General features: G+C 39.4%; 1 protein-coding gene across 6 annotated transcripts in view; it reads right to left on the bottom strand.

Moving 5' to 3' along the window:
• Nucleotides 1-25,730, bottom strand: part of CEP192 (centrosomal protein 192) — a 71,992-nt gene that overhangs the window by 44,920 nt on the left and 1,342 nt on the right. For 5 of the 6 annotated variants that reach the window (XM_043888885.1, XM_043888887.1, XM_043888888.1 and 2 more), the window contains 14 exons: nucleotides 21,904-22,071; nucleotides 20,692-20,817; nucleotides 18,473-18,648; nucleotides 16,525-16,574; nucleotides 15,575-15,695; nucleotides 13,989-14,137; nucleotides 10,664-11,024; nucleotides 10,083-10,226; nucleotides 9,050-9,114; nucleotides 8,272-8,481; nucleotides 6,279-6,405; nucleotides 5,046-5,164; nucleotides 1,629-2,460; nucleotides 1,406-1,532 (listed from right to left, as the gene is read on the bottom strand). In XM_043888885.1, coding sequence (XP_043744820.1) covers nucleotides 1,406-1,532; nucleotides 1,629-2,460; nucleotides 5,046-5,164; nucleotides 6,279-6,405; nucleotides 8,272-8,481; nucleotides 9,050-9,114; nucleotides 10,083-10,226; nucleotides 10,664-11,024; nucleotides 13,989-14,137; nucleotides 15,575-15,695; nucleotides 16,525-16,574; nucleotides 18,473-18,648; nucleotides 20,692-20,817; nucleotides 21,904-22,071 — 2,775 coding nt within the window. The remainder of the gene's footprint in view (nucleotides 1-1,405; nucleotides 1,533-1,628; nucleotides 2,461-5,045; nucleotides 5,165-6,278; nucleotides 6,406-8,271; nucleotides 8,482-9,049; nucleotides 9,115-10,082; nucleotides 10,227-10,663; nucleotides 11,025-13,988; nucleotides 14,138-15,574; nucleotides 15,696-16,524; nucleotides 16,575-18,472; nucleotides 18,649-20,691; nucleotides 20,818-21,903; nucleotides 22,072-25,730) is intronic. The other variant, XM_043888891.1, reaches the window with a different exon arrangement.

The following is a 25,730-nucleotide window of genomic DNA, read 5'->3' as shown; positions in this document are numbered from 1 at the left end:
AATTACATTTGATATCCAAGTTACCTACTAAGTGCTGCCCAAGCTGTTCCTGGATTTTGCATATCTTGGGAAACAGTGTGGGTAAGCTGGACCTAAGAATTCACAAGAGCAAAAAGTACGATAGGAAAAGCTTTCTAAAGACTAGGAACTGTACAATTCATGTCACAAAGGGCCATTCACTCTCTTTAATACATCCAGGGATCCAAGAAATGGAGACAAGAAAGACTAATAGTCAAAAAAAAAAAAAAAAAAGAAAGACTAATAGTCCATGAGGGCAACAAACACAAATAGGTATTTGACATAAAGGAAAACACAAAAGATGCTCATCATTGCTCATGATTTAAAGTTACACTGAAATAGTATTTTTTTCACCTATCAGATTGTTGACAATAAAAAGGTTAATAACACTCTATTGGTGAGGTTGTGGAAAAGCAGCCTCTTCCCTAAACTGCTGGTGGAAAACTAGACCAACACAACCTCTAGGGAGGGGTTGCACTCATTTAAATAGGAACATGAACACATATACTCTTTGTCCCAACAATCTCATTTCTAAGAATTTATCCTGTAACACATCCACCTACACATCTATACATAAATACACATAGACACATCTGATAAAGCACTATATTTAGACTGTTCAAAGTTCCATGGACACACACACATACCTATATATGTGTAAACTTTTGAAGCAATGTTGACTTACATCATTTTTGAAAAATTAAAAAGTTCCTATAACTTGAAGATTAAGTTAATCTACAGACTGTGTTCAAACATGCAAAATATTAGAATTTTTATCCTAACCTTTGAAAAAGCACCTACCAATCTCATTAGTATTAAGAGCACAAACTAAAACTGCTAAGATAAAAAAATAAATCCAAAATTAAGTTATTTAAAATGCTGATAAGAACACAGTGAAATGCACACCTTAATCACACCCAGCTATAAGAGCAAGTCAGTAACACCCTTTCTGGAAAATAGGTTGCCAATCTGGAAAGCCTAAAAATACTCTTATTCCTGACTTGGTAATTTTACTTCTAAGGAAATCAGTTACAACACAGAGGAAAATTTTATGAGCAAAGTTGTTCATCTCAGTATCATCAAAATGGAAAAAAAAAAAAAATCCAGTATCCCCAATATCTACCAAAAGCACCAAGTAAAACCATGACAGATCCATTATGCAGTTTATAACATTAATTTTCTTTTAAATAGGGGGAATTACTGTAAGTGAAAACAGCAGAGTATGAAAATTTGCAAAGAAAAACAGCTTGAAAGAAACTCACAAAAATATAATTGTTAGCTTTGAGAGATGAACCTATAGTGACTAGTTTCCCTTTCATTTTATTCCAATTTTCCTATACTGAGCATGTATTTTTATTACTGGGGGAAAAAAAAAAAAAGCACCTACCCTGATAAACTAGTTCCTGATATTTCACTAGGAGAAGAATGACTCAGCGGAGAAGTGGAAGGTCGGAAGCTATCCTCGCCGTTCTCTGAGCCATGTCCACCGCGCTCAGGAGAGGGACTTTTCAAATCTATCAGAAGGATATATTTTCCAATGAGGACAGAAAAAGACAAAACAAAACACTCCATGCAATTTCTTGAGTGTGACCGATTACTCTGACACTTACCAAGACTTTTAGGTGAGATTATGGAATGGTTTTCAAAAGCCACGTGCTTTTCACTGTTACTTGTCTCACTAATGCACTCATTTTGCCTCTGGTAGTCTCTACTCTCCTGTAGGCCTTTACACTCTTCTGACAGCCACAGAGATGCTACTCTGGGGTTCCCAACGACAGAGCAACTATCAGAGGCTGGAATGGGTATGGAAGCAGCTTTTTCACCATCACCGGAATCTGGGGATTTGTGGTCAATGGAATGTGTCTTCACATCAACCGCTGTACCCTCTCTCTCGCCCACATTTGTAAGAACTGAATTTGAAGAGCTAATTGTTCTCAACGATGCCTGATCCACGCTGTCTCCACTTTCACCATAAAAACTGGCTGCAGTGTCTACCTCTGGCTCCCTCACGCTTATGCTAGTAGCACTCCGGTCCACCACATGGATGTCGTGTGTAGTCCGTTCTTTGGACAAAGATAAATCCCAAATACCAGACACACCAGCTCTTGAAAAGTTGTCCAGCCCACCTTCATATTGACTAATTTCTGTTTTTTTAAGGTATCTCTCCATATCAAATGTGCTGGATCCATTACTTTTTTCCAGATCATTAGGTAAGAAATGAGACACGGCAGAATAGTGCCTTTGTTTACCATCCTCCTGACAAGTCTTCTCTCGGGTTTTATTTGAAAGTGCCTTGATCATGGTGGCAAGCTGGAGGGGGTCAGCGCTCACTGATGCTTCTGCGATGGCAGAAGCAATGGTGCTTATCCTCAGCACAGAGTCACTCTCACTGGGCAGCTCATCTGTATGTCTCTGAGGTTTGCTGCTGACAAGGAAAGTGTCCTAGAGATCAGAAAGTTCACATCAGTTCCATACACATGCACACATTAATCTTTATTTGTAAGTGCTACATAAGATCTAACAGCAGCAAGAAATTAATGGTATACCAGTTGAATCTCCTAATGAAAAGAAAAAAAAAATAGCTGCTATCAACTTTAACTGCAGAGTACTAGTTCACTTACAAGGTCTGATCATCAGCTGTTTAAAAAACATCTTCAGGAGTTAAATGCTAAAACTGAATCAGAGAGTAACTGTAAACCAAAAAATTAAACTACTGAAACTGAGAAGCCACTGAGTCACAGTGACTCCAAGTATATTCTTGGTAATTTCAGTCAACTGTTAGAATTATTTATAAGCAAAACAGAAACAGAAGCCATGGGTAAAACAATGAAATGGAACCAACAACAAAGCAACAAAAACCTATTTAATATTTTTTAAATACAAATTAAGACTTCAGCCTCCAAGAATAGTAGAGTAAGTAATGCAAACCAACTCTGGCTGAGAGCAATCAGAACAACACAGCGTGTCCAAAAACAACTCTGAGAAGGTACTAGACAGCTAAAAAAATGGAATGAAAAACTATGGGGCCAAAATCCAAGAGGAGAGAGAATCCCAGAGAGGTGAGCCCAGTCCTGGGGATGCTATTCCTCAGGGTCTCTGCTGCAAGAGAGGGCTACTGCTAAGACGTCAGGAAGCTTAAGAAGCTAAGAAAATAATAATTTTTTAAAAAGAAGCTAAGAAAAGCTGCTGTTAAGGGAGTAAGAGTACAAAAATCAGGTTCAGAGTCTGCCAATGATAAGGGAGAGGTGGTGATCACAGTGAACATCCACGTTTTAGGACAAGACCACAGAGGGCTACACCCGAGGAGTAAAGGTGGCTTAGCTCCGAACACCTCGATCCCAGGAACTGAAAAAGCAAGTAAGACTGCTGGTGTTCCTCACTCAGAAGCAAGTAAAAATCCTGTCTGGAAGGTATCTCCCATGGACTCAAATATTTCAGCAACTTTTCCTGTAAAAATGTACTCCTCACAATGCTCCAAAGTAATGCGTCCCACATTCCAGAAAAAGAGAACTGCAGAGCATGCATACGATGGACTCTCAGAGTCTAAAACACATCTAAAACATCAAATCTAACAAAACCTAAAAAATACTTAAGGGAATAAAAAGTAACATTAAGGGACTTCCCTGTGGTCCGGTGGCTACACTCCCAGTGCAGGGGGCCCATGCCTGATCCCTGGTTGGGGAACTAGATCCTGTGTGCTGCAACTAAAAAGATCCCATCTGCCATAACCAAATACATACATATATATTTAAGAAAAGCAACAATGATACTGAGAACGCAACAGAAGACGAGAAATTATCAAGAAAGAACTAAATGTAAATTCTATAATTAAAAAACACAATAACAAATTAAGAACCCAAAGGACAGGTTTCACAACTTGGACACAACTGAAAAAAGAATCAGACTTGGAAGAGAAGTCTGAAAAAAATAATCCAGAATGCAAAAGAAAGTAACAGAGAACACAATAGAACAGAAAGAATATCAAAGAAAAAGATACTGAAAAGTCTAACATACTTGTTAACAAACATACACCAAACAAAAATACGTTTCAAGAATAAAGGTAAAATAAAGATATTTTCAGACTGACAAAACAGGATTCATTACCAGTAGTCTCTCACAAAACAAAATTGTAAGGGTATTCTTCAGGCAAAAGAAAATTAATCTTAAATGGAAGATCAGAGATACACATTGGTTGTATGTAATAACAGTAATCACCATCAACATCATCATAATCTCTTATGGGGTTTACAAGGAAATAAATATAAACAATAGGCACTTACAAGGCTGATATAAAGTAAACTGAATGTTTTATGATACTTTTAATGTTAAGGAAGAGATAGGGAAAACCAAAAAACCCCATCATGAACATGAATTTGAGCAAACTCTAGGAGATAGTGGTCAGGGAAGCCTCATGTGCTGCAGTCCATGGGGTCACAAAGAGTTGGACATGACTTAGTGACTTGAACAAAACAACAAAATAGCCAACATACTTTTACTATAAAACTACACTACTTAACAGTGTCATACTGATATAAGAAAGATTTCAAATATCCATCAACAGTAGACAGGATATATCAATAGCAGAATATTCAGAGTAGAATACTATACAGCAATGAAAATTATCTACTTATCATAGTTGAATCTTACAAACATAAGTGGAAAAAAAAAGAAAAAATATATGCTACTACATGATTTCTTACACATAAAGTTCAAAAAGAGATGGACAGGTGACAGTGTTGGAGGTTAGACAGGAGGAAGTAGTCTTCAGAAGGGACAAAAACATGGCTCCTGGGCTGCTGACAATGTTCTTTCTTGACCTTGGGTGTATAAGTTTTGATAACTCACTAAGTTTATGTTTTATAAACTCTTTTGTACATTTATTATACACTGGTAATATTTAAATGATACTTGTAGTAAAATTTAGTAAAAAAAAAAGTTATACATTTTTACATGTGACCTTATCTTGATCTTGTAAAAAATTATGACAACATGGGTTTTAGCTCTCCCTCATGAAAGGCTTAAAATACCTCTGCTTTTCCTTTATTGGCAGTTAATGTCACATCATTTTCATCCACTTGTGAAATACTCTCCAGTTCTTCAGCCTGAAGTGTAACTGATTCTTCACTTAGCTGTGCCTTTAAATCTCCTGTAGAAAATTTATAATACTCGATTTACATCCATAAACTATGTCACAGAGACAATCCATGCAAAGTATGAGGTGAAAAGTCACCCAGTCGTGTCCAACTCTTTGCGACCCCGTGGACTAGACAGTCCATGGAATTCTCCAGACCAGAATACTGGAGTGGGTAGCCTTTCCCTTCTCCAGGGGATCTTCCCAACCAAGAGATCAAACCCAAGTTTCCCATATTGCAAGCGGATTCTTTACCAGCTGAACCACAAGGGAAGCCCAATCCATGGATAATGACCACTAAATATAATTAACAAGGAAGAAATCTTTATATACCAAATATCAGTCAGCCTCATAAAAGCTGTTTAAATGTACAGTCACTAGGACAAAGAACCGTATCATTGTTCATTTAGCTGGATTCTTCAAAGCCTAAATTTTGAAGAAGATTGTGGATTTTAATCTCTTCCTTGCAAAACACTGACAACTTCATTTAATACTTTTCACTTTGAACCATTTCATGAATATGCAAGTTGAATTTTAAAATGAATAATTCTTTATAATAACAGAAAGTCAATTAATACTATGTACAGCCTCTTTATCCCACCACCCCACCGCACTCCCCAGCCTCTGGAATATAAGCTCTTTAAGGACTAAAGCACATTTTATACCATTTCATAATATAATACACTAGGCATTATATTAGCAAAAAACAGCTGTTTGATAACTGTATATTAATCATGAAAGTATGGCTTTTAATATTCAGAGATATTTATCATATTTATACTACCACCGCCCCAATCTGAAAACTCTTCTTTAAAGTCTACCTAAATGATACATATAGTAAGTTATAATTCATTAACTCAGTAGTTTAACATGCCAAAGTTAAGCCGATCGATCACCTGAACAAATTATATTCCATTCACTTTGGTTTTTAACAGAAGGATTTAGGTGAATTTTGGCTGACTTGTTTCAGCTTTAAACTGAAAAGGCAATGTGAAGTTGTATAAAAATCAAATCAGTAACTAATACTCAAGAAATTCAAATACTTTCTTCCTCATAAGAACATGATCACACAACCACTAACTTACAGGTTAAATAAAAAGTTCACTAAAAATTTCATTTAATCCATTACCTGAAAAAAGACCATGGTTAAGATCAGCCACTTCTTTTCCCAAATTACTTCTTGATAGGTCTGATTTTCTTATTAGGGCAATAGGTTCTCTTTTCTCTGGTGATCTAATAAAATAACCAAACGATGGCTACAAAATAAACATGTGAATTATTTTCTTTATATTCAACTCCTCTGAGAAATTCTAGACTATCTTATCCTAATACTCGTAAACTAGTTAAACAGATTTCAACAAAGTAATTTTGATTTTTCATTTAAATGTAAGTTGCTAGAAATGAACATTACAAGTCCAGACAGGACCTTTTATTTCCTTACTGCTAGCTATCTGTAATCATCAGAATGAATACTGTCAAATAATTTGCCCTTACTAAGAAATCCAAATGAAAACAACCCAGAAACGACACATTGTTCCTTCAGCAATTATTACTGAGCACCTACTATCTGTAAGGTACTGTTAGTAACATATCAGTAAGAAGAAAGATAAAATTTTCTGCCTTCCTGGAACTTACAGTACTTAGAAGGGTATTTTATTTTACACAATAAATAGGTCCCTGAAAACCTGTATTAAGATTAGGCATGTTCCTACTGCCTTGGATAAGCATTCAGAAGGTCTGCATTCAGGGACCTTGCTCAGGGGCAGGGAATTCCCCATCCAGCTTCTTTCCAGAGCTCTCACAGTACAGGCCTGAAATGCAAATTCACTAAAGGCACTCAATTTTCAACTGATCTTCACTTGGGGATTTCTTCCTTTGATCCAGCAACCTGAACCAAGCAACATTTCACAACTAACACAAAGTGACAGATGCATCTTTCCAGTACCTGGTGTTTTGTCCAGCTGTTCAGAAAGGAATTCAGTTACTCTTCAAATTCTCTCATAATGTCAAAACCAATCGGTCCAGGAAGAAATATCTGCCTAGGTATTTACTCTCATTTTTTTAATTCACTGCACAGATAGGACCCACAGTTCAAATTTTTCTGTAAATCGGCAGTGTTCTAACTCACCAACTGTTTCAAATTACACTCTCAATGAAGTTCAGGTTTAGCATACACTTACTATGACAGCACCAAGTCCCAACACGGAATTCTCCGGAGGCACTCCCACACCCTAGACTCTTGTGTTTCCTACTGCCATCCTATTCCCTGGCCTTCGTGACACCTACTATGTGGCTCAGTCTCTGCCCACTGATCCTCCAGCTCCTCTCACATCTGGGCCTGAAAACTACTCCCTGCCTCCCTGTTCCTGTGAGATGCCACCAAGCCCTGTGAGGGCCCCTCACAACCTGGCCCTTGTCTACTTCCACCAGCCATCGCCTGCTGCCCCACTCACAGGAGCTGTCTGCCTGCTCTCTGCTCCTTGAATGTTCCACTCAAGCTCCACTTGGCATCTCCAGGCCTTCACTGCAAACACACCGCCTCCTCCCCACCTGTCGGGCACCAGCACAGTGCCCCTCCTCAGACACCGCCCTGACCCTAGAAATGACATAGCTTCCCCTCCTGCCTCATACAAGTTACCAATAACACTGGCATTTAAAACTTTTTACACGTACATCCTATTAAACCAAAACACTACTATATTTCGAAACATGTTTTTAGACCAGAGGTTTAAAAATTAATGAATCTCTGAATTCTTCCCACAGCCAAGGACGTAACAACAGCAACAAACATTAGGTACTTCATGCATGTGAAGCTGTGCTAAACACCGTAGTGCACCAGCACAGTAACCCACAAACCCTGTAAGACAGTATTGCATCCTAGAAACAGGAAAATTAAGGCACAGAGGAGTTACATACATTGTTCCATGACACAGAACTAGTTAAAAGACAGAGCTAGGACTGGAGCAAGGGTACGACCACTAAAAATTGAAATGTTTTCCCATCATCCCACCACGCCCCTATTCTGTCTCTGCTTTAAAGACACTATGATCTGGCTACACTGTCACTGCATTCAGTACATAAGGGCGGTGCATTTAACCACTCCCAGTATACATGGTACTCACTCTTTTCACATTGTAACCACCACCAAGGCAACCTAGAGCTTCAGACCTTTGAGCAAAGAACTCCCCTAAAGACAGACGTAAGTAACTGGCATCATCTCTGTCCACATCTGAGGCACTCAGTGATCTCCTCAGCAGACCATAGTTGACCGAAGTTCCCCATGATGTATCTCCAAGGGCAACCGACATGTTCTGGGCATCTATATTTTCTTCCTAGGAAGAAAGTTATCATTTCATTTCTACAACAAGCCTTCTGTTTTTCTAACACATAACATACTAATATAACTAAGGGAATTTAAGTACTTAAATTTTTAAAAAGTTTGGACAAATTCAAGCTTAAGCAGCTAAGAAATGTAATGAAGTCCAGAAGAAATTTTTAATACTTAAGTTACAATACACATTGCTTTAATATACTGCTTAATCAAATACTGATTGTCATTGATACAAATCTTTAGAGAGGAATGTCTCTTCAAATAAAAACAAATAGCACTACTCAGTTTAAAACATGATTAAAAACTATGGAAATATCTTTGAAGCCTATTCAGGCAATTTTAAGTGAATTAATAACCATTATTTCAGTAGGCCATTTATTTTTCAATTAATAATTAAGTATGTGAAGGAAAAGGCAGAAACTATCTAAACATAAGGAATATCAAGATATAATTCTATACTATGTATCTATGTATTCTCACTATGTATTCTCAGAAAGAAATGAACATTTTACCTACATTTAAATACAAGAAAAATCTGAACTGTTGTTTAATGTCAATAAAATACAAACCTGCATAAACTGATGTTCTTTATTAAATTCTTCTTCATCTTGTGCAATCAAATCCAATGCATCAGCTTAAAAAAAAAAGTTTACATAATTATATTGTACTAATGCTCAATTAAATACTAGCATATAAATACAGCTTAGCTAATTAGGAAAATGAAATAGTAAAGAAATAAAATTGAAAGAAATACGTGAAAGCTTCCATCACAGAACTGATGACACATCTGCATTAAGCACGTAAGAGTACATGGTTCTGGAACTTTTTGTAATGAACCTCCTACTGCAACTGATTTCATCAGGTACTAACTTGCCCTAACTTACCAACAGGGCTTTACAATGTAAGCTTTTTATAAGATTCACATTAATTTCAGCCTTGCAAATCTGGCACACGAGAGTTACAGCAGTTGTCCATGATATGCATGGAATTTCATCTGGAACCATCAGACTGACAAGCCCCTCTATAAATTCATCATGGTGTGAACTACCTATTTGTCCCAACACCCAGGATTGCCCCAGTTTCTGAAAGGAAAAATCCCACATCCCAATAAACCCACAGCCTGGGCAAACAGGGACAAGTGATCACCCAGTGTCTATTCCTCAACGTTTCAACTAAGCAACTCAGTTCACCTTAGGAAACCAACGGACACACAGCCCTCCATCTCTAAGCCAAGGCCACAAGGCCAGGTGAGTGAGCAGAGGGCCAGGTGTAACACCACAGGGAAGGGGACAGACAGACAGAGGACAAAGAGACAGGACATCAAATGACCCTGCTTAAGGCATTAGAATTAACAAACCTGACTGAGGTTCCTAATGCTCTCAGGTGCTAAAGTGACTCACTATCCTAGATTAGGGAAGGCTCAGCTCAGTCCCAGTGATGGGCAATGATGGACGTGAGCCTCTGTTCCTAGAGAAACAAGTGAGGAGCTAAGCACATCCTCCAAAAAGGATTTGATGTGGCCAACCAGGATGACAGACTAACCTCAGAAGACCGTCAGAAACAATGAAAATGGTTAAAAGCAGAGGCTATCAGAACACTTACAGCCAGATCGGAAGTCTTCGTTCAGTTCATTATTGAGAGACACATTGAAATCTTGTTCTTTATCAAAAGGTGTGTAATAGGCGAGATCAGTGACCCATCTGCCCTCCTCATCCTGATAGACCACACTCTGTGGTGGGTCCGCTTCTAGAAAAGAGAATTCCAGACACATCCAATGACACACAACAAACAAAATGATATGATATTCTTAAATGATTTCATTTAGCTGACTTATCTTAGTTATCAGTGGTACTGAAATCTGCCCAAAATTAGGAAACCCATTTCCCCAAAAGAAAAGCCTCTCTCTGATGGTGAAATCGCCAGCCCTAGTCCCAGTAAAGTCCATCACAGAGGATGAGGCAGGAAGGAGAACACGACAAACACTGACAAAGGCACTTTTCTACCAGATAAGTACACCATTTTTAAATCCACAGATTTAAAACACAGAACATGTATATATTTTAATACGAAAGATTACACAAGTTCCACTTGGAAATACAGTATATTCAAAATGTGTATAAGTATTTTATATATTTCTTACTTTTATTTAAAAAGAAAAAAGAAAGAAACAAAGGCCCACTCACGGTCCTTGGTCTTTCCAACCAACTCGTAACATTCACAGGTTTGCCTTTCACTGGTGGGTGACCACAGAGCATCAGTGGAATTAAATGCATTGTCACTAACAGGCTTCAAAGATGCTACATCCACATTTGTTTGAATGGACACTTGAGGCGTCTCAGTGTCTAAAAATCTATCCACAGGCAAAACAGTTTCTGAGTCTGACGCCAAATGCTTATTTTGATGAGGAGACCCTTCCTCCAGCTTTAGAGAATCCATCAAATCAAAATCATCTTTACTGGCATTTGCGTCATGAAAGTAAACGAGGTTAAGTTTCGCATTAGGAGTCCTAAGAGTCTTCACCAGAACTTCTGCTCTTCCACTTTCCTTTAAAAAGTAAATAATAGACCAGAAATAAGTTTTGTTTTTCATAACTTCTTTCAAAAAAAACAATTATGCAGATGACATAAAATATTTATTCTAGAAAGGAATGGACAACACAGTATTCTTCTAGACTGTATGTGAACCAATCATAAAGAATTTACCAAAACCAATGGCAAATATACACCAACAGACTCAGACACCAAAAGTACGGCCAAGGTGCTCACTATAGTTCAGGATTTTAGAAGTATAACTTTTGTAACTATCTTCCTACCCTATCTAAAAGGATAGGAAGCCCATCAGTGTGGCTAAACTCAAAGAATTAATATGATTAACAGACTCTGAAAACATAAATGAATGACATTTAATAGGAGTAAAACAGCAAATACTACAAATGACCGTCAGGAGTCCAAGAACAACTGCATCAGACATGGCAGATTAAGCCATGGCCTCGAAAACACACTCTCCAACAATCCTTCGCAAATGGCACTCCTCACTCTTTCCTAGAATAATAGCTGCTGAAAGGGACTTGTGTGCCCACAACACACTTCTCAGATATTCAGCCACTGCTAACTATTAAGTGCCAGCGAAGCCTTTAACAGGATTCACAGATAAGGCTTTTCAAAGTCAGGATACTACACAGAGATAGCTATATGTAAAAGATAAGCTACTAACTTTGAAATAAGGTCATACATTTAAATTCTAGTGACATAATTTATTAACTTGGTGATTTTCCAACAATTTTTTATACAAAAAATAAACAATCTCCACTTTATCTCAAAATAAACTCCAAATGACTTAAAGATTTAGATGCAAGAGCACTAGGAGAAAATACAAATGGACAGTTTTATATTCTTCAGTGAATAATAACTTCTTAGTGGAACACTTCTGTGGGTTAAACTCTATCTCTTGGAAAAGATGTGTCCAAGTCTTATCCCCAGGTGGTACCTGCAAACTGTGGCCTTATTCAGAAATAGGGTCTTTGCAAATGCAACTAAGCTGAAGATCTTGAGAGAACATCCTGGATTTGGGGTGGGCCTTAAACCCCACAAGCAATGTCCTTACAAGAGAAAGGAGAAGGAGACCTCAGAGGGATCAGAAAGACAGGGACAGGCCAAGTGAAGATGGAGCAGACAATGGAGCGATGCGGCCATGAACTAAGGACACCAGGGCCCCAGAGGCTGCAAGAGGCAGGAAGGAGACTCTGGGGGGCACTTGGCCCTGTCAACATTTTAGAACTGTGAGAAAGTAAATTTCTGTTGTTTTAAGTTACAAAACTTTGGTAATCTGTTCTGGCAGCCCTAGAAAACTATCATAAACACCTAAAAGAACTACCAAAAGCCTGAAAATACACAAGGACCAGCAAAGGGAGACCCAGTGGAGTCACAGAAGTTGCCGTTTCCAAGGACAGAAGCTGCAGGAGCCCACCCTGCTCACACCTGGATCCAGACTCCCCACCTCCAGAACTGTGAGGAGATATGCATCTGTTGTTCAAGTCAAAAAAAAAAAAGTGCACAATGATCAAAGTTATCTCAACATAGAAAGTTTATTAAAAAAAGTTAAAATAGGAATATTCCAATGGGGAAAAAAAGGAGACAAAGAACTGACATTTAAAACTATTAAAAAAAAAAAAAAAACTATTTTTCATATAGGATACTAGCAAAGACGAAAAAGAACCAGAACGCAGGAAACCAGCTCTCTCCTCCACAAAGCACCTGAAAACAATGCTGAAGAAAGAATGTTCTTGAGGCTAACAGGGCAAAGCTACCACCTATGGGACTATGACCAACAGTGGCAGGCAGAAGAGGACAGGACAGCACAGGGAGGAAACCTGGAGCAAAGCCACTTGTTGGCAACCCATTCCAGGTCAGGGCTTCTAACGGAGCAGAGCAGCCCCTCATTGCAACTGAAAGTCACAAGGCTTTGTGGTTTTTTGTGTTTTTTTTTTTAAAAAAAAAAACAAAAGCAGGGGGTCATTACAGCTGCTCTGACAGCTTGTACACCTAAACACAAAAACAGAGGTCTCTGTCTATACTTGGACACTGTAACCCAGCAAAACTTGAGAGTAAGGAAATGTGAGACAGGAAAAAAATAAAAGCAATCCAAAGGTCTCAGGAGGCAGGGTTTCAGGAAGAGGCAAAGAAAGCACATGAAATCCCACAGACCACCTCCTGATAACAACGGAGAAGGAGGAGGAATCTAACCCCACATTCATCAAGATAGCAAAGAGCACCACCAACAGGAGACAAATGGAATGACAGGCCTTCCCAGAGGATGTAATCAGAGTGCATAGCGCTGCCCTATGTTTCAACTGTTCACACAGGGGGAATGTTTAATCAGGAGGGGAAAGCAGTCACATATATCTAGCATACAGATCATTTTACAAAACAACAGGCCTAAACTTTACAAAAAGCTTAATGACATGAAAGACCTCCCTGTCACTGCAACCAAATACAAGTGTGATCCCTGATCAAAGCTTGGATCCAAAACCAAAGAAATAAAGGACATCTGTAGACAGTGGATAAATGTGAACCTGGATTGTGTATTCATTTAAATCAAAACATCAAAGTTACACTAGCAAAAAGAAATTGTGATTATGGAGGAAAATGTCCTCATTCACAGGAAGTAAACATTGAAGTGTTAGGGTAAAATATCTGCAAATTACTTTCAAATGACTCAGTAAAAAAACTACTTTTTTGAAGGACAAAGAAAACACAAAGATAGCAAAAATGTTTACAATTGGTTGACCTGGACAGGAGCATACAGATGTTCAGTGCATCACTCTGCACTGCAGGTGAAAGAAAGGTAAGAAGCAGCAGGAAAGAACTGGAAGGGTATTTCTCATCAGTTTGTATCTGGGAAAATAGAGCCCAAGGAAAACCAAAAGTTTTATGTTAATAATCTTCTAATGAGTCCAGTAATAATTTTCTAATGTCAAATTTCTGAAAAATCATAAAGACTGGAACATACCTGACTAGGATCACTTGTAGGTAACTTAAAATAATTTTCTGGAGGTTCCTGTCCTTCTACGTCTTCATACATCATTCCTGGAATCGCCAGTTGCTCAAAATAAGCCTCCAAATGATCATCATAAAACTCTTCATCATCAATATCATCATCTATCAGTAAAATGGAGGAAAAGTAATCAATAAGGTTGATAAATCATTTGCATCAACAGTCCATGTGATTCTGTCTAAACATTTGACATGAAAAAAATCCACTGTTTTCATCTATAAATCACTAAAAGCATTCTAATATTTAACCAAACTAAATACTTAACCTTCACTGAGAAGACAACACAGAAGCAGCCACTAACAAACACCGGAAGTTAGGATAGGGCAAGTGTGGCCATGGGAAAAGCGCCGTTTATTCAGAGAGCAGTGTGGCAAATGAGCAACTATCAACAAAGGACAAATGAGCCTGCCACAGGAGAAATAAAACTAAATTCCAGTGAATTAATGGTTAATGCTAATATGAAACCTCAAACAGTATCTGATGAAGGAAAAAAAAAGATGTAACAAAGCTGAGTACTGATAGATATGATAAAAAACTCAACTTCCACTAAACCCAGAAAGCTACAGACAGACAAATAAAAACAACGGTGGCAGTGCTTCTCAATGTTCTACACACAGCCTGGCAAGGGCAGGATGAAACTAGAACTGTCAACCACCTGTAACAGTATTGTGAGCCTTTTCAAGAGGGCAATTTTCCTACTGCCTCTGAGAATCTAGCATACTAAAATAAGAAACTATATAAATTCAGGTCAACAATTCCTCATCCACAATTTCATAATCTAAAAATATTTTTAAAATTTTAGCAGCAAAACCTGTTTTGATTTTACAGTTTCAATTTATCCCACTTGGCTCACCAGTCTGGCCTCCAAAGTCATGGATAATTTGATCTCTGCCTACTTTCTGGGTTTATTCCCAAGTTCATCTTTCCACAGGTGCTATAAATCTGCCACACAAAAGCATTGGCTACTCTCTCCAAATGTTGTCTCTATGCCCCCACCTTAGGGTCTCTGCTAAAGCCATTCTTTCTTCTTAAATGTACATTTATTCCAGTGTCTATGTTGAGGCCTATCAGAGGCCTCCTTTCTCAAAGAGGAAAAATGACCTCTTTCATTGAAGCCTCACAGACACCTTCCTCAGTCAGAATTAACTTGTCACCCTCCTGTGACCCCCCCAGTTTGTACCATTGAGACACACTTCACACAGAGGGGAGCCATGCATCTCTCTGCCCACTTGGCAGGACTTTCAGAGCACAGGGGTAAAATATTTCATTGAACCCCAGTGTCTTAGCATGGTGCTTTATCCATTTATACGGTAATGATACTCAACAGAGAGATGAGACTAAGCCTATCAGGAGTGCTATAAAGAAAAAAAATTTAAACTCCCATCGCTTAACGGAAGTGGCCATTTGAGTGCTGGTGGATAAGTGATAAAGAAGGCAGAGAAACAGAAAGCTGCACAATCACTACGGCAACGAGGCAATAGAAACACATGGAGCAACAAGCTCAGGATGAGGAAAAGATGAGCCAAATTTCGTGACGCTACCAGAAGAATCTTCCAAGCTGGCAAGTGATATCAGTTTCTCGTTTTCTAGGAAACTAGTAAGGCTTAAGTTACTGTTTGGATTCCTCTCTTCAAAATGTTTTCCCACATCAGGAACACCAATCTGTAAGAAATAAAACAAAGTGAGAAATAAAATTCAATCATTTTACAGAAATAATGTTAAAAAAAATTCTTATGAAAGTAAAATAAAAATTGCATTTCCTTTTTGTAAGATTTTAAAGTACTGTGTTTACATTTATAAACATGAGACTGTTGGACACAAACTGTTTATCTGCTCAGCATCTGTCCTCCAAGGAGTCGGTCTCTTTTCAGTTCAGGGGGGCATGCGGTGTGATTCAGTCACACCTCTATATTTGTATATATACACGCACTGATGCCCAGAGGCACGCACACAAAGAAGTGGATGTAAGGTCCAGAGGCTCATAGAATGAAGTTTTACCCCAACCCACCAGCTGGTACAGTGATTTACAGAGAGGAGGATGGACCCAAGTGAGCTCATTAAAACTGTGATTTTTTTTGTTAGTTTTTTAACTCTACACTGAAAGAAAGATGACGCTCTTCTTTTTGGTCATGAATATTAAAAGTATACACTCAGGTTGCCTACAAACAAATTCATCCTGCCTACCATTCAACAATAGAGTGCCAGCTCTGTGCTGGGGACTCAGAATGCAATAAACCAAACAAAGAGGAACCCTCACCCCATAGAGCCAGTACTCCAGAGGATCTGGCGAGAAGTCAGGCAGAGCAGCAGTGCAGACAGCCCTGGAGACTCAGGGAGTCCCAGGCCAGCCCTATTCCCCACTTCCTGGTTACTTATAGCAGTTCACAAGTACAAGACTTCTACCTAATATTAATGGTACTCAGCATTCACACTTGTGAAACAAGAACTTTCACTCTCCTAACAATAGAAATTGGTAACATAAAAAAATTACCTCGTTCTCTTTATTCATCCAGGATTGTGAACAAAAATCAATAGGTGAGTCTGTTAAGAAAACAAAAACAAAAACTGACAGACCAAGGTATTTTATCAACTAAATACCTAACAACTCTCAAAAATATTAATAGCAAATTAACAAACTAAACAATTTTTCCCATTAAATAGAATAGAGCACTTTTAAATGATAGTATAGAAGCCCATCACTGGCAGTTAAATTAAAAATCTGTTAGGGTAGAAAAGCTTAAAAAATTATACACATACCAAAAACACCTGAATAGGAATCTGACCAAGTCTTTAAAGCTAATTTCTGCTTTACAGAGGATGTGGGAAAGACAGAATCAAGGAGAATGAAACCATGAGTGAGCAAACAGCAGGACAGCTCCAGGATGACAGGCCTAAAGACACCACAGCAAATGAAGCAAAACAAAATGGACCCTTCCTCGGACCCCAAATCAAGCAAGTCAACCGAGATAATCAGTAAAATATGGGCCAGGGTACCATATGCATCAATAATAGCACTGTGGTTATCCAGGAAAATGTTCATACTTTTATTAGAGATGCAAACTAGTATACATAGGAATAAAATGATGTCTGGAATTCTTAAATATCAGAGGAAAAGGTAATATAAAACAGAAAAGATGAAGCAAGTGTGACAAAACTTTATCAAACTGTGAGAGAGTTACATGGGGAGGTGTTTTTTTTTTTAACTGATAAACTTTAAATCATCCTTTTAAAGTATACAATTCAATGGTTTTTAATACAAAGCTGTGCAACCGTTATCACTCTCTAACTCCACAATGTTTTCATCACATCAGAAAGAAATGCTGTGCCCACTAACAGGCACTCCTCCTTCTCCCTGCCCCCCGGGCTCTAGCAACCACTAATCTTCTCTGTCTAGTGGATCTGCCTATCTGTACCAACAAATAAACTGATTCGCAGTATGTGGCCTTCTGAGTCTGTCCTCTTTCACCCAGATGCTTTCAAGGGTCTTCCGATTATAGCACATACCAGTACTTCACTCAGTTTTAAGGCTGAATGATACTTTACTGAATGGACATACTACATCTTATTTATCCATACATTAGCTTATCCATACATTAGCTTATCCATACATTAGCTGATGGTTATTTGAATCAGTAGCTTTTTAGCTACTGTGACTAGTCAAGTTATGGACACTCAGGTATATGAGTTTTTGTGTGGATACACACTGTCACTTCTCTTGGGTGTATGTCTAGGACTAGACTTGCTGGGTTGTGTGGTGATGCTACGTTTCATGTTTTGAGGAACCGTCAAACTATCTTCCACAGACACAACACTTGACTTCCCAACGAGTAAGGTGGTTTCCACAAGAAAGAACACTTCAGCTTAATCAAAAAGGACAATGAAGAGACTGATTAAGAGATCTTCTCTTACAGAAGTATTATGACATTAATAAGTAAATGCCAAATCAAAGCATTTTTATAGTATCACAGTTTAAGATAAATACTGGTCCAAAGCCAGAGAAACAAGAAAGGAAATTAAAACTGTGTGATATCACCTATATGTGGAATCTAAAAAAATACAACAAACTAGTGAATATAACAAAAAAGAAGCAGATTCACAGAAATAGAGAACAAACTAGTGGTTACCAGTAGGGAGAGAGAAGTGAGAGGGGCATTATAGGAGCAGGGGATTAAGAGGAACAAATTAGTAGGTTAAAATAAGCTACAAAAGCATGCTGTACAACATGGGGAATATAACGAACATTTTATAATAATTATAAATGAAGTATAAGCTTTAAAAATCGTGGATCACTATACTGTACACCTGTAACTTATGTAACTGTACATCAACTACATTTCAATTAAAAAATATATTTTTAAAAAGGAAATTAAAACACACACATTAAGAAATAATTTCTCAAAAAAAAAAAAAAAAAGAAATAATTTCTCCCAGTGGCATACCTTGCTCTTGCCCCAGGGGTGAGGCTCTGTCGGAAGGGCCCTGGCTCTGGAAGGGCTCTGCAGTTCTGGTCTGCTCCCCTTCTGCTCCTGCTCCATTACTGGGAAAAGCGGACTCTCTGAGGACAGCATCTGACAAACACTGACTTTCTGTCTGGTTCTTTTTCTTAGCGACAGAACTTTTAAATTAGGGAACAGGATAATAACGAAATATTAGTTACCCTGCATATATCTGTAAAATATCCATTAATCATTTATTTCACAAAAAGAAAAAGTAGACACAGTGGAAAGAAAAATTTCTGGGCCCAGCCATGTCTGGGGGACTACACCATCATTTTGGTCCAGCAATGTACATCTACCAAAACCAAATACACTGTTACTCTGCCTCTCAAGTGATAAAGTGAGGTGTTTTTTTTTCTTCTTTCCCAGATCTGTGAATCTATCATATCTAGAGGACAGCTCAGGTTTTAAAAGACAAGACAGACTTAAAGGATATTGGGATATTTGCCAAATAGTTACTTCTCTGAATTACAAATGCTTTTAAGTCATACTTCAGTCCCTGCCACTGTTCTTATCCCTGTCTTCCTTCTGCCTCTGTTGTTTCATATACGGATGAAAAGGTTCTTCCTTAAAGGCAATTTTCCACCCAACCTACTACAAAAGCTCCTGGTTCTCTCACCGTTCCCCAGGCCATTTCACCAGCAAAAGGAGGGGGAGGAATGGAAGTTTAGGAAAAAGTTGCTAATGTAACAAATTCATCATGTGACAAATGGATACCCAGGGCCAGGCTTTTATCAGGCCATGATGAATGAAAATAAAATAGTTTTTTCATCAATTCCAAGTTCTAACCCTCTGTCCTAGTTTCTCCACCTTTTTATTACAGCTGCAGTAGATAGCTGAATCAAAAAACAACCTGATTAAAAAATGGGCAGAAGACCTGAATAGACATTTTCCCAAAAACATACAGATGGTCAACAGGTACATGAAAGATGCTCAACACTGATCATCACCAGGGAAATGCAACTCAAAACCACAAAGTGGTATGACCCTTATACCTGTCAGAATGGTTAGCCTCAAAAAAGACAACAAACAGCAAGCGAAGAGAATGTGGAGAAAAGGGAACCCTCCTACACTGCTGTGGGACTGTAAACTGGTACAGCCACTGCGGAGAACAGCATGAAGGCTCCTCAAATAGATGACCAGTCCAAGTTCAATGCATGAAGCCAGGCACCCAAAGCCAGTGCTCCTGGACAACCCAGCGAGGGAAGGTAGGTGGGAAGGTGTTTAGGATGGGTGGGGAACACATGTATACCTGTGGCCGATTCATGTTGATGTGTGGCAAAAACCATCACAATATTGTAAAGTAATTATCCTTCAATTTAAATTAATCAATTTAAAAAAATTGAAAATAGAATTACTATATGATCCAGAAATTCCACTCTTGGGTATTTATGCAAAGAAAATAAAAACACTAACTGGAAAAGATACATACACCCCTATGTTCACTACAGCACTATTTACAATAGCCAAGATATGGAAGCAACCTAAGTGCCCATCAACAGATAAATGGATAAAGAAAATTTAGTTGTGTATAGTACTCGGCCATAAAAATGAAATCTTTTGATTCAAAGCAAATCTAGAATGAATATACAGAGTTAACAACTTTTATAAAGTATTTATGCATGCGTGCCAAGTCATTTCAGTTGTGTCCAACTCTCTGCGACCCTATGGACTATAACCCACCAGGCTCCTTCCTCTGTCCATGGGGATTCTCCAGGCAAGAATACTGGAGTGGGTTGCCACACCCTCCTCCAAGGGATCTTCCCGACCCAGGTATCAAACCCATGTCTCCTGCAGCTCCTGCACTGCAGGCGGATTCTTTGTCGCTGAGCCACCAGGGAAGCCCCATGTACATGTATATGTGCATAGAAAATTGTCCAGATTAAATAAAAAGATAATCAACATCCATTTTCTAATTAGTAGGTTGACAGGTCTTTGCTGTCTTCCTTACACCTGCCTATACTTTATGATTTTTCCCCCAATGAGCATGTATTACTCTTAGAAAAAAATTTTGAAAGACTAAAAATGTTATTAACATCATATAAAGAAAACAGCTAAAGGTTCTTAGAATTGATTAGAGACACAATCAATGTTCATCTTCCATCAGACTGAGTGAGACTCGCTCTTAAACACAGTGAAAGCAAGATGAAGTAAGAACTCACTCATCATTGGAGAAGACAAGCCGTAACCTCTCTCTCGGCTCATCTTCACTTTGGCTACTGGGTGATGTCTCCGATGGAACTGAAAACTTCCCTTCCACTAAGTAAGAGGTCTGGACATCAGAATACCTACACATGAAAATTTTGTTGCAATTGTTAATAATTAAATTATACATATTTAAAATTCACATGACATAGGACTGTATGACTATAAAATCAACGGCCAGGGGTAAAAACAGATAGGGCCCACAGTGTTGAAAACCATCACTGTATCTGCAAAGCACTGAAAAACTGTGTAGCAGCAGCAGCAGAACGTATATTTTCAACAAGAAAGTCGTGGAAACCGTAAAGCTAAAAGTTTCTAGAGAGTTAATCCAACCCCTCTGTTCCAAATATAAAGGTGATGCTCCATACAGAATGTTTAGGTTGGGCAGAGGATGGGAAAGAGGTTAGAGTTTTTTTTTAATTAAAGATTTATCTGTAGCATGCAAAGCCTTTAAAAAAAAATTTATTTATTTTAGTTGTACTGGGTCTTTGCTGCTACAGGGGCTTTTCTCTAGTTGCAGCAAGCAAGGACTACTCTAGTTGTGATGCACCAGCTTCTCACTGAGGTGGCTTCTCTTGCGGAGCACAGGCTCTAGGGCGTGCAGGCTTCAGCAACTGCAGTGTGTGGGCTCAGTAGTTGCAGCTCTCAGGCTCTCTAGAGCACAGGCTCAGTAGTTGTGGTACACAGGCCTAGCTGCTCCGTGGCATGTCAGATCTTCCTAGATCAGGGATTGAACCTGTATCTCCTGCATTGGCAGGCAGATTCTTTATCACTGAGCCACCAGGAAAACCCAGAAGTTAGATTTTTAAGCACAGGCAAACTTCACACATTACACAAAATGGGTGAGCTATACACATCACATTTGGGGATGCAGCTCAAATCACCAGTTGCCAGGGGGCTGAACTAATACAAAGCCAAAACACCATGAACAGAAAAACCACTGGTAGGTCAAATCCTACCAGTGCTCAATCCCAAACTTACCCACCCACCACTGATAAGGTGAAGGAATAGGAAAGAGGGTTTTATCTTCTGTGTTGACTTTACATAAACGGTCATCTCCCTCAGATAAAGCAAAAGCTCAAGTTTGGCTGAGAAATTTCGCAGAAGTAATCAATATATCACAGGCTTTAAGGATCTATAAAAAAATCATCTGTTAAAACAATTCGTACCTGTTTTCAGAGCCGGATCTATTTCTAGCAAGTGTGGAAACAGCAACAGGCAGGCCAAGATTTGAAGAAAGAGTGACATTTTCCAAAATCCCACTATTACCAAGTAATGAACTGGTTAAAAAGCTTGGAAATGACTCCTCGGCTATACCTCGAAATTCTTCCATCTCACTGCAACAATAAAAGTATTCTTATATATCAAATATTACTATAAATTTTTTTCAAATGACTAAAATAGAAATCTCATAAATCTTAGAAAACTGATAAAATTCTTTTTTTGGAACAGCACTAAGGGGATACTATAGCTGAGAATATAAACCTCAAACTATCTTCTAACAATTAACAAAACAATGAGATACAACAGTTTAATTACTCTTAAATTTTGAATTTACTAATAAAGAATCAAAGAAGACATGACATCAATGGCACATACAGATGATTTCAGGACATTACTTAAAAGTATACCAGTTGAATACACATCCTAACATGGAATAGAAAAAATAGAACTAGTAAAATCTAGCCCCTGATTTCAGAGACTAAGGATGAGTAAACGGTTTTAAAAGTGAGTCCATTCAAAGAAAAATGTTCAAGTTAAATAAAGTATATCTGGCACATGGACAAGACAGAAATGGTAAAAGTGGCACACAAAGGCTAGGTCTGGGGAATCCTGGCACACTCTGTACTGATGGAGAACCTTCACTGCACGCTGGCCACGGGCTCCATGGACCTTGAGCTCAGTACTCGGGAGATGTCACTTAATTTCAAAAATAATTCAGACTGCGTCTCATGTAAGGGTTGTGTGAAATTCAGTGAAGAAAATAATTAAATCAGGAAAGACAAAATGAGAGGATACTGGCCTTTTGAGGAATGAGAACTTTTATAGGCAAAGTATGAAATAAAGGAGCTTGTAAAGAAGACAAACATAAGCAGTGATGGGAGAGATTTAAGATTTATTGCCTACCCACTACCTTAACTCACTTATCCTCAATTTACTAAAAAAACAAACTCAGAGACTAAACTAGCTAAATTTATCCAAGGTTGTGCAATTAGTAAGATTCATGCCCAGGACTAATTCCAAACTGTCCTAAACACTAAGTGTATGGTGACCATAGGAGGTGCTCCACTGTATTCAGGCAACAGGTAAGCAAAACCATGGAGCAGGTCCCACAAGCATTAAATCGTGTATTACAAAGTCTGGCCTAATCCCATCAGCTGAAAGGAGAGGAAGAAAGAGGGCTTAGAGCCTGGAAGGATATTCTAAGCAGTGCCACTACTGGTAAGATGGACAACAATGCAGGACTGTGCTAGGTTCAGTGACAAATCACTCATCTGTGAGTTTAGGTATTACAGACTAATCCAGTAACTCAACAAAGTAGGAAAAGTCTTAAGATCAGTAGAAACCTACCAAACTTACCTAAGCATAGATGAAGTTATCCACACTCCAGGCAGAAGCCTACCCCTCCCACTCCAACACCAGTCCCTCCTCCTCAACACTGTCCCATCTCTTGGTGCAGTGCCCCCACCCAAAGAAGCCTTCCTCAACCTCAGCCCAGCTATCCCCCGGAGCTACCGCCACCTCTGTCCACGCTCCCTCTGCCTCTCAGACCTCCAGCAGGAGTCACTACTGTCCACCCGGCTCCAGTCCTCACTGGAGCCCACTCCCAGTTGGCTTTCATCCCAGGGCCTCACCAAACACTTGTCAGTATCACCACTGACCTCTGTATTGTCTACTCCATAATCCCACGGTCAAGTTTCAGTCCTCTTCTTGGACCTGACAGAATGAAACTCATGTTCCTTCCTCACATAAATACTTTTTTCACCTGGCTTCCAAAGCACCTCTGTCTGACTCCCAGATTCACCAGAGGCTGCTTCTCCTCCTTGCCGGGGCCCTCCTCCTCTCCTGGACCTGCACACAGCAAGCCTCCAGGGCTGGGCCCAGGTACCCCCATCCATCCAGCCTCACTAGATGACTGCCCTCACTTTGGAAGTTTTATATCCCAGCCTGGGCCCCTCCCCTGAGCCTCAGATGTTCAACTACCTACCTGACATTTTCACATGGATATCCAACAGACACCTGAAACCTCAACCTTGACTCCACTTCATGGCAACCCCTCAAGACATCTTCAATCTTCAACCCCGCTCTTCACTCTTCCCCAAAGAGAAAACGACAACTCCGTTCTCCCATTGCTAAGACCAAACCTTCAGGGTTCCCACTACCACACACACACCCTACATGCAATCCCTCAAGCAAACCCCAGTGGCTAACCAGAACCTGCCACTGCCCAAGACTCCCACTGCCACTGTCATGGTCAACTCACACACTCTCCAAGATCCTCTGTGCAACAGCCTTTTGTCTCCACGCCTCTATCTTCCTTCCCAGACTAAAGCTCCACACACACAAGTCATCCAAAAAAGCCCAACACTGTCACAGCTTAGTCAGACCCTCCTCAGCTTCCCATCTAAGAAAGTCAGTCATGCTGGCAACAGGGGACTGAGTGATCTGTGACCTCCATCCCAGTCATCCTTGCTTCACCGCCACCATGAAGGCTCCTGCTCCTTCTCTTCTTTCAGGTCTTTATGTAAAGGTCCATGTCCCCACCAGCCAGTACAGTCAGGCACGGCATGTCTGTTTCCTGGCACGGCTTACTTTTCTCTTTACAGTTCACCCGCTTAACTACCCTCTCCCACATCAGAATGTGAGCTCCATGAGGGCAGAGACTGGGCCTGTGTCACAGTGAATTCCTATCTAAAACAGTGCCCTAAAGAGTAGACCCTCAATAAATTTGCTGAAGAAAGGAAGGCTTTCAAACTGAGTTAATACAAGCACATTCATCACTACCTATCTCATTAGCACCCACCACCTCTCAGATCACGCCTCAGTGTTTTCCTCTTTTTGACAGGTCTAATTCCTCTTCTTGATTTCTACAAAGACGTTCAAACTCTCCCACATTAGGATGCAGGAAGTGGAAAACCTGTCCCATCCTTCCTCTGCACTTTAGCCCCCTGCCCACAGCCAAGCATCTCATCTGACAGCCTCCCCTTCTGTGTTAGGGACACCCAGGACCCTGACCTCAGCTACATAATGCAGTGCACACCTTACACACATGAATCTCAAACGCAAATGCCTTCAACAACACACACTGTCAAACAAGAAGCCTCTAAGAACTGAGATCAACTAGAAACTAGACTCCACTTGAACCAATTTAAATGCAGTGAAAACACCACAGCCAATCAAAACACATTTGTGAACCTTATTTCTGAGGAAAACACAGGGCTTGTCTAAAACAAACCCAGAATCACTCTCCATCTTTCTGACTCTGCTACAACCACTCTACCCCAACAGAAAGGCCTCCTGACCAGTCTCAACGCTTCAGTTCTCACCACCCTACAATTAATCCTCTGCACGGCAATCAAAGGGACCATCAAACATAAGCCAGGTACAATATCCTTCCTGAAAACTTCAATGAGCCACCTCATCTTCCACATGTCCCAGCCTCCTGCACCTGTTCCTGTAACACTCAAGCCCATCCCTGCCCTGGGGCCTAGAATATTCCTCAAGATGTCTGCACAGCTAGCTCCTTCCCAACATTCACCTCAATTCAAATGTCACTTTCTAAAAGAGGCGATCCCTTATCATTAAGTGAAACCTAGCCCCATAGTCCATCACAGTCATTTTACTTTTGGCTAGACTGATGACAGCCTTTTTGTACTTGTCTGTCTTCCACTAAAAAGATTTCTCCTAAGAGCAGAAGCCTTGCCTATCCATCCATCCCACTTTAAAATCCTGACCAAGTTGTCCAGGTAGGCTCCTCACATCTAGTCTTGTAGCT

This window comes from Cervus elaphus, chromosome 27, assembly GCF_910594005.1.
Source record: "Cervus elaphus chromosome 27, mCerEla1.1, whole genome shotgun sequence".
Taxonomy (NCBI): domain Eukaryota; kingdom Metazoa; phylum Chordata; class Mammalia; order Artiodactyla; family Cervidae; genus Cervus; species Cervus elaphus.
Note: the sequence above shows the minus strand (reverse complement) of the source record. Positions and strands in the feature narration are given on the sequence as shown.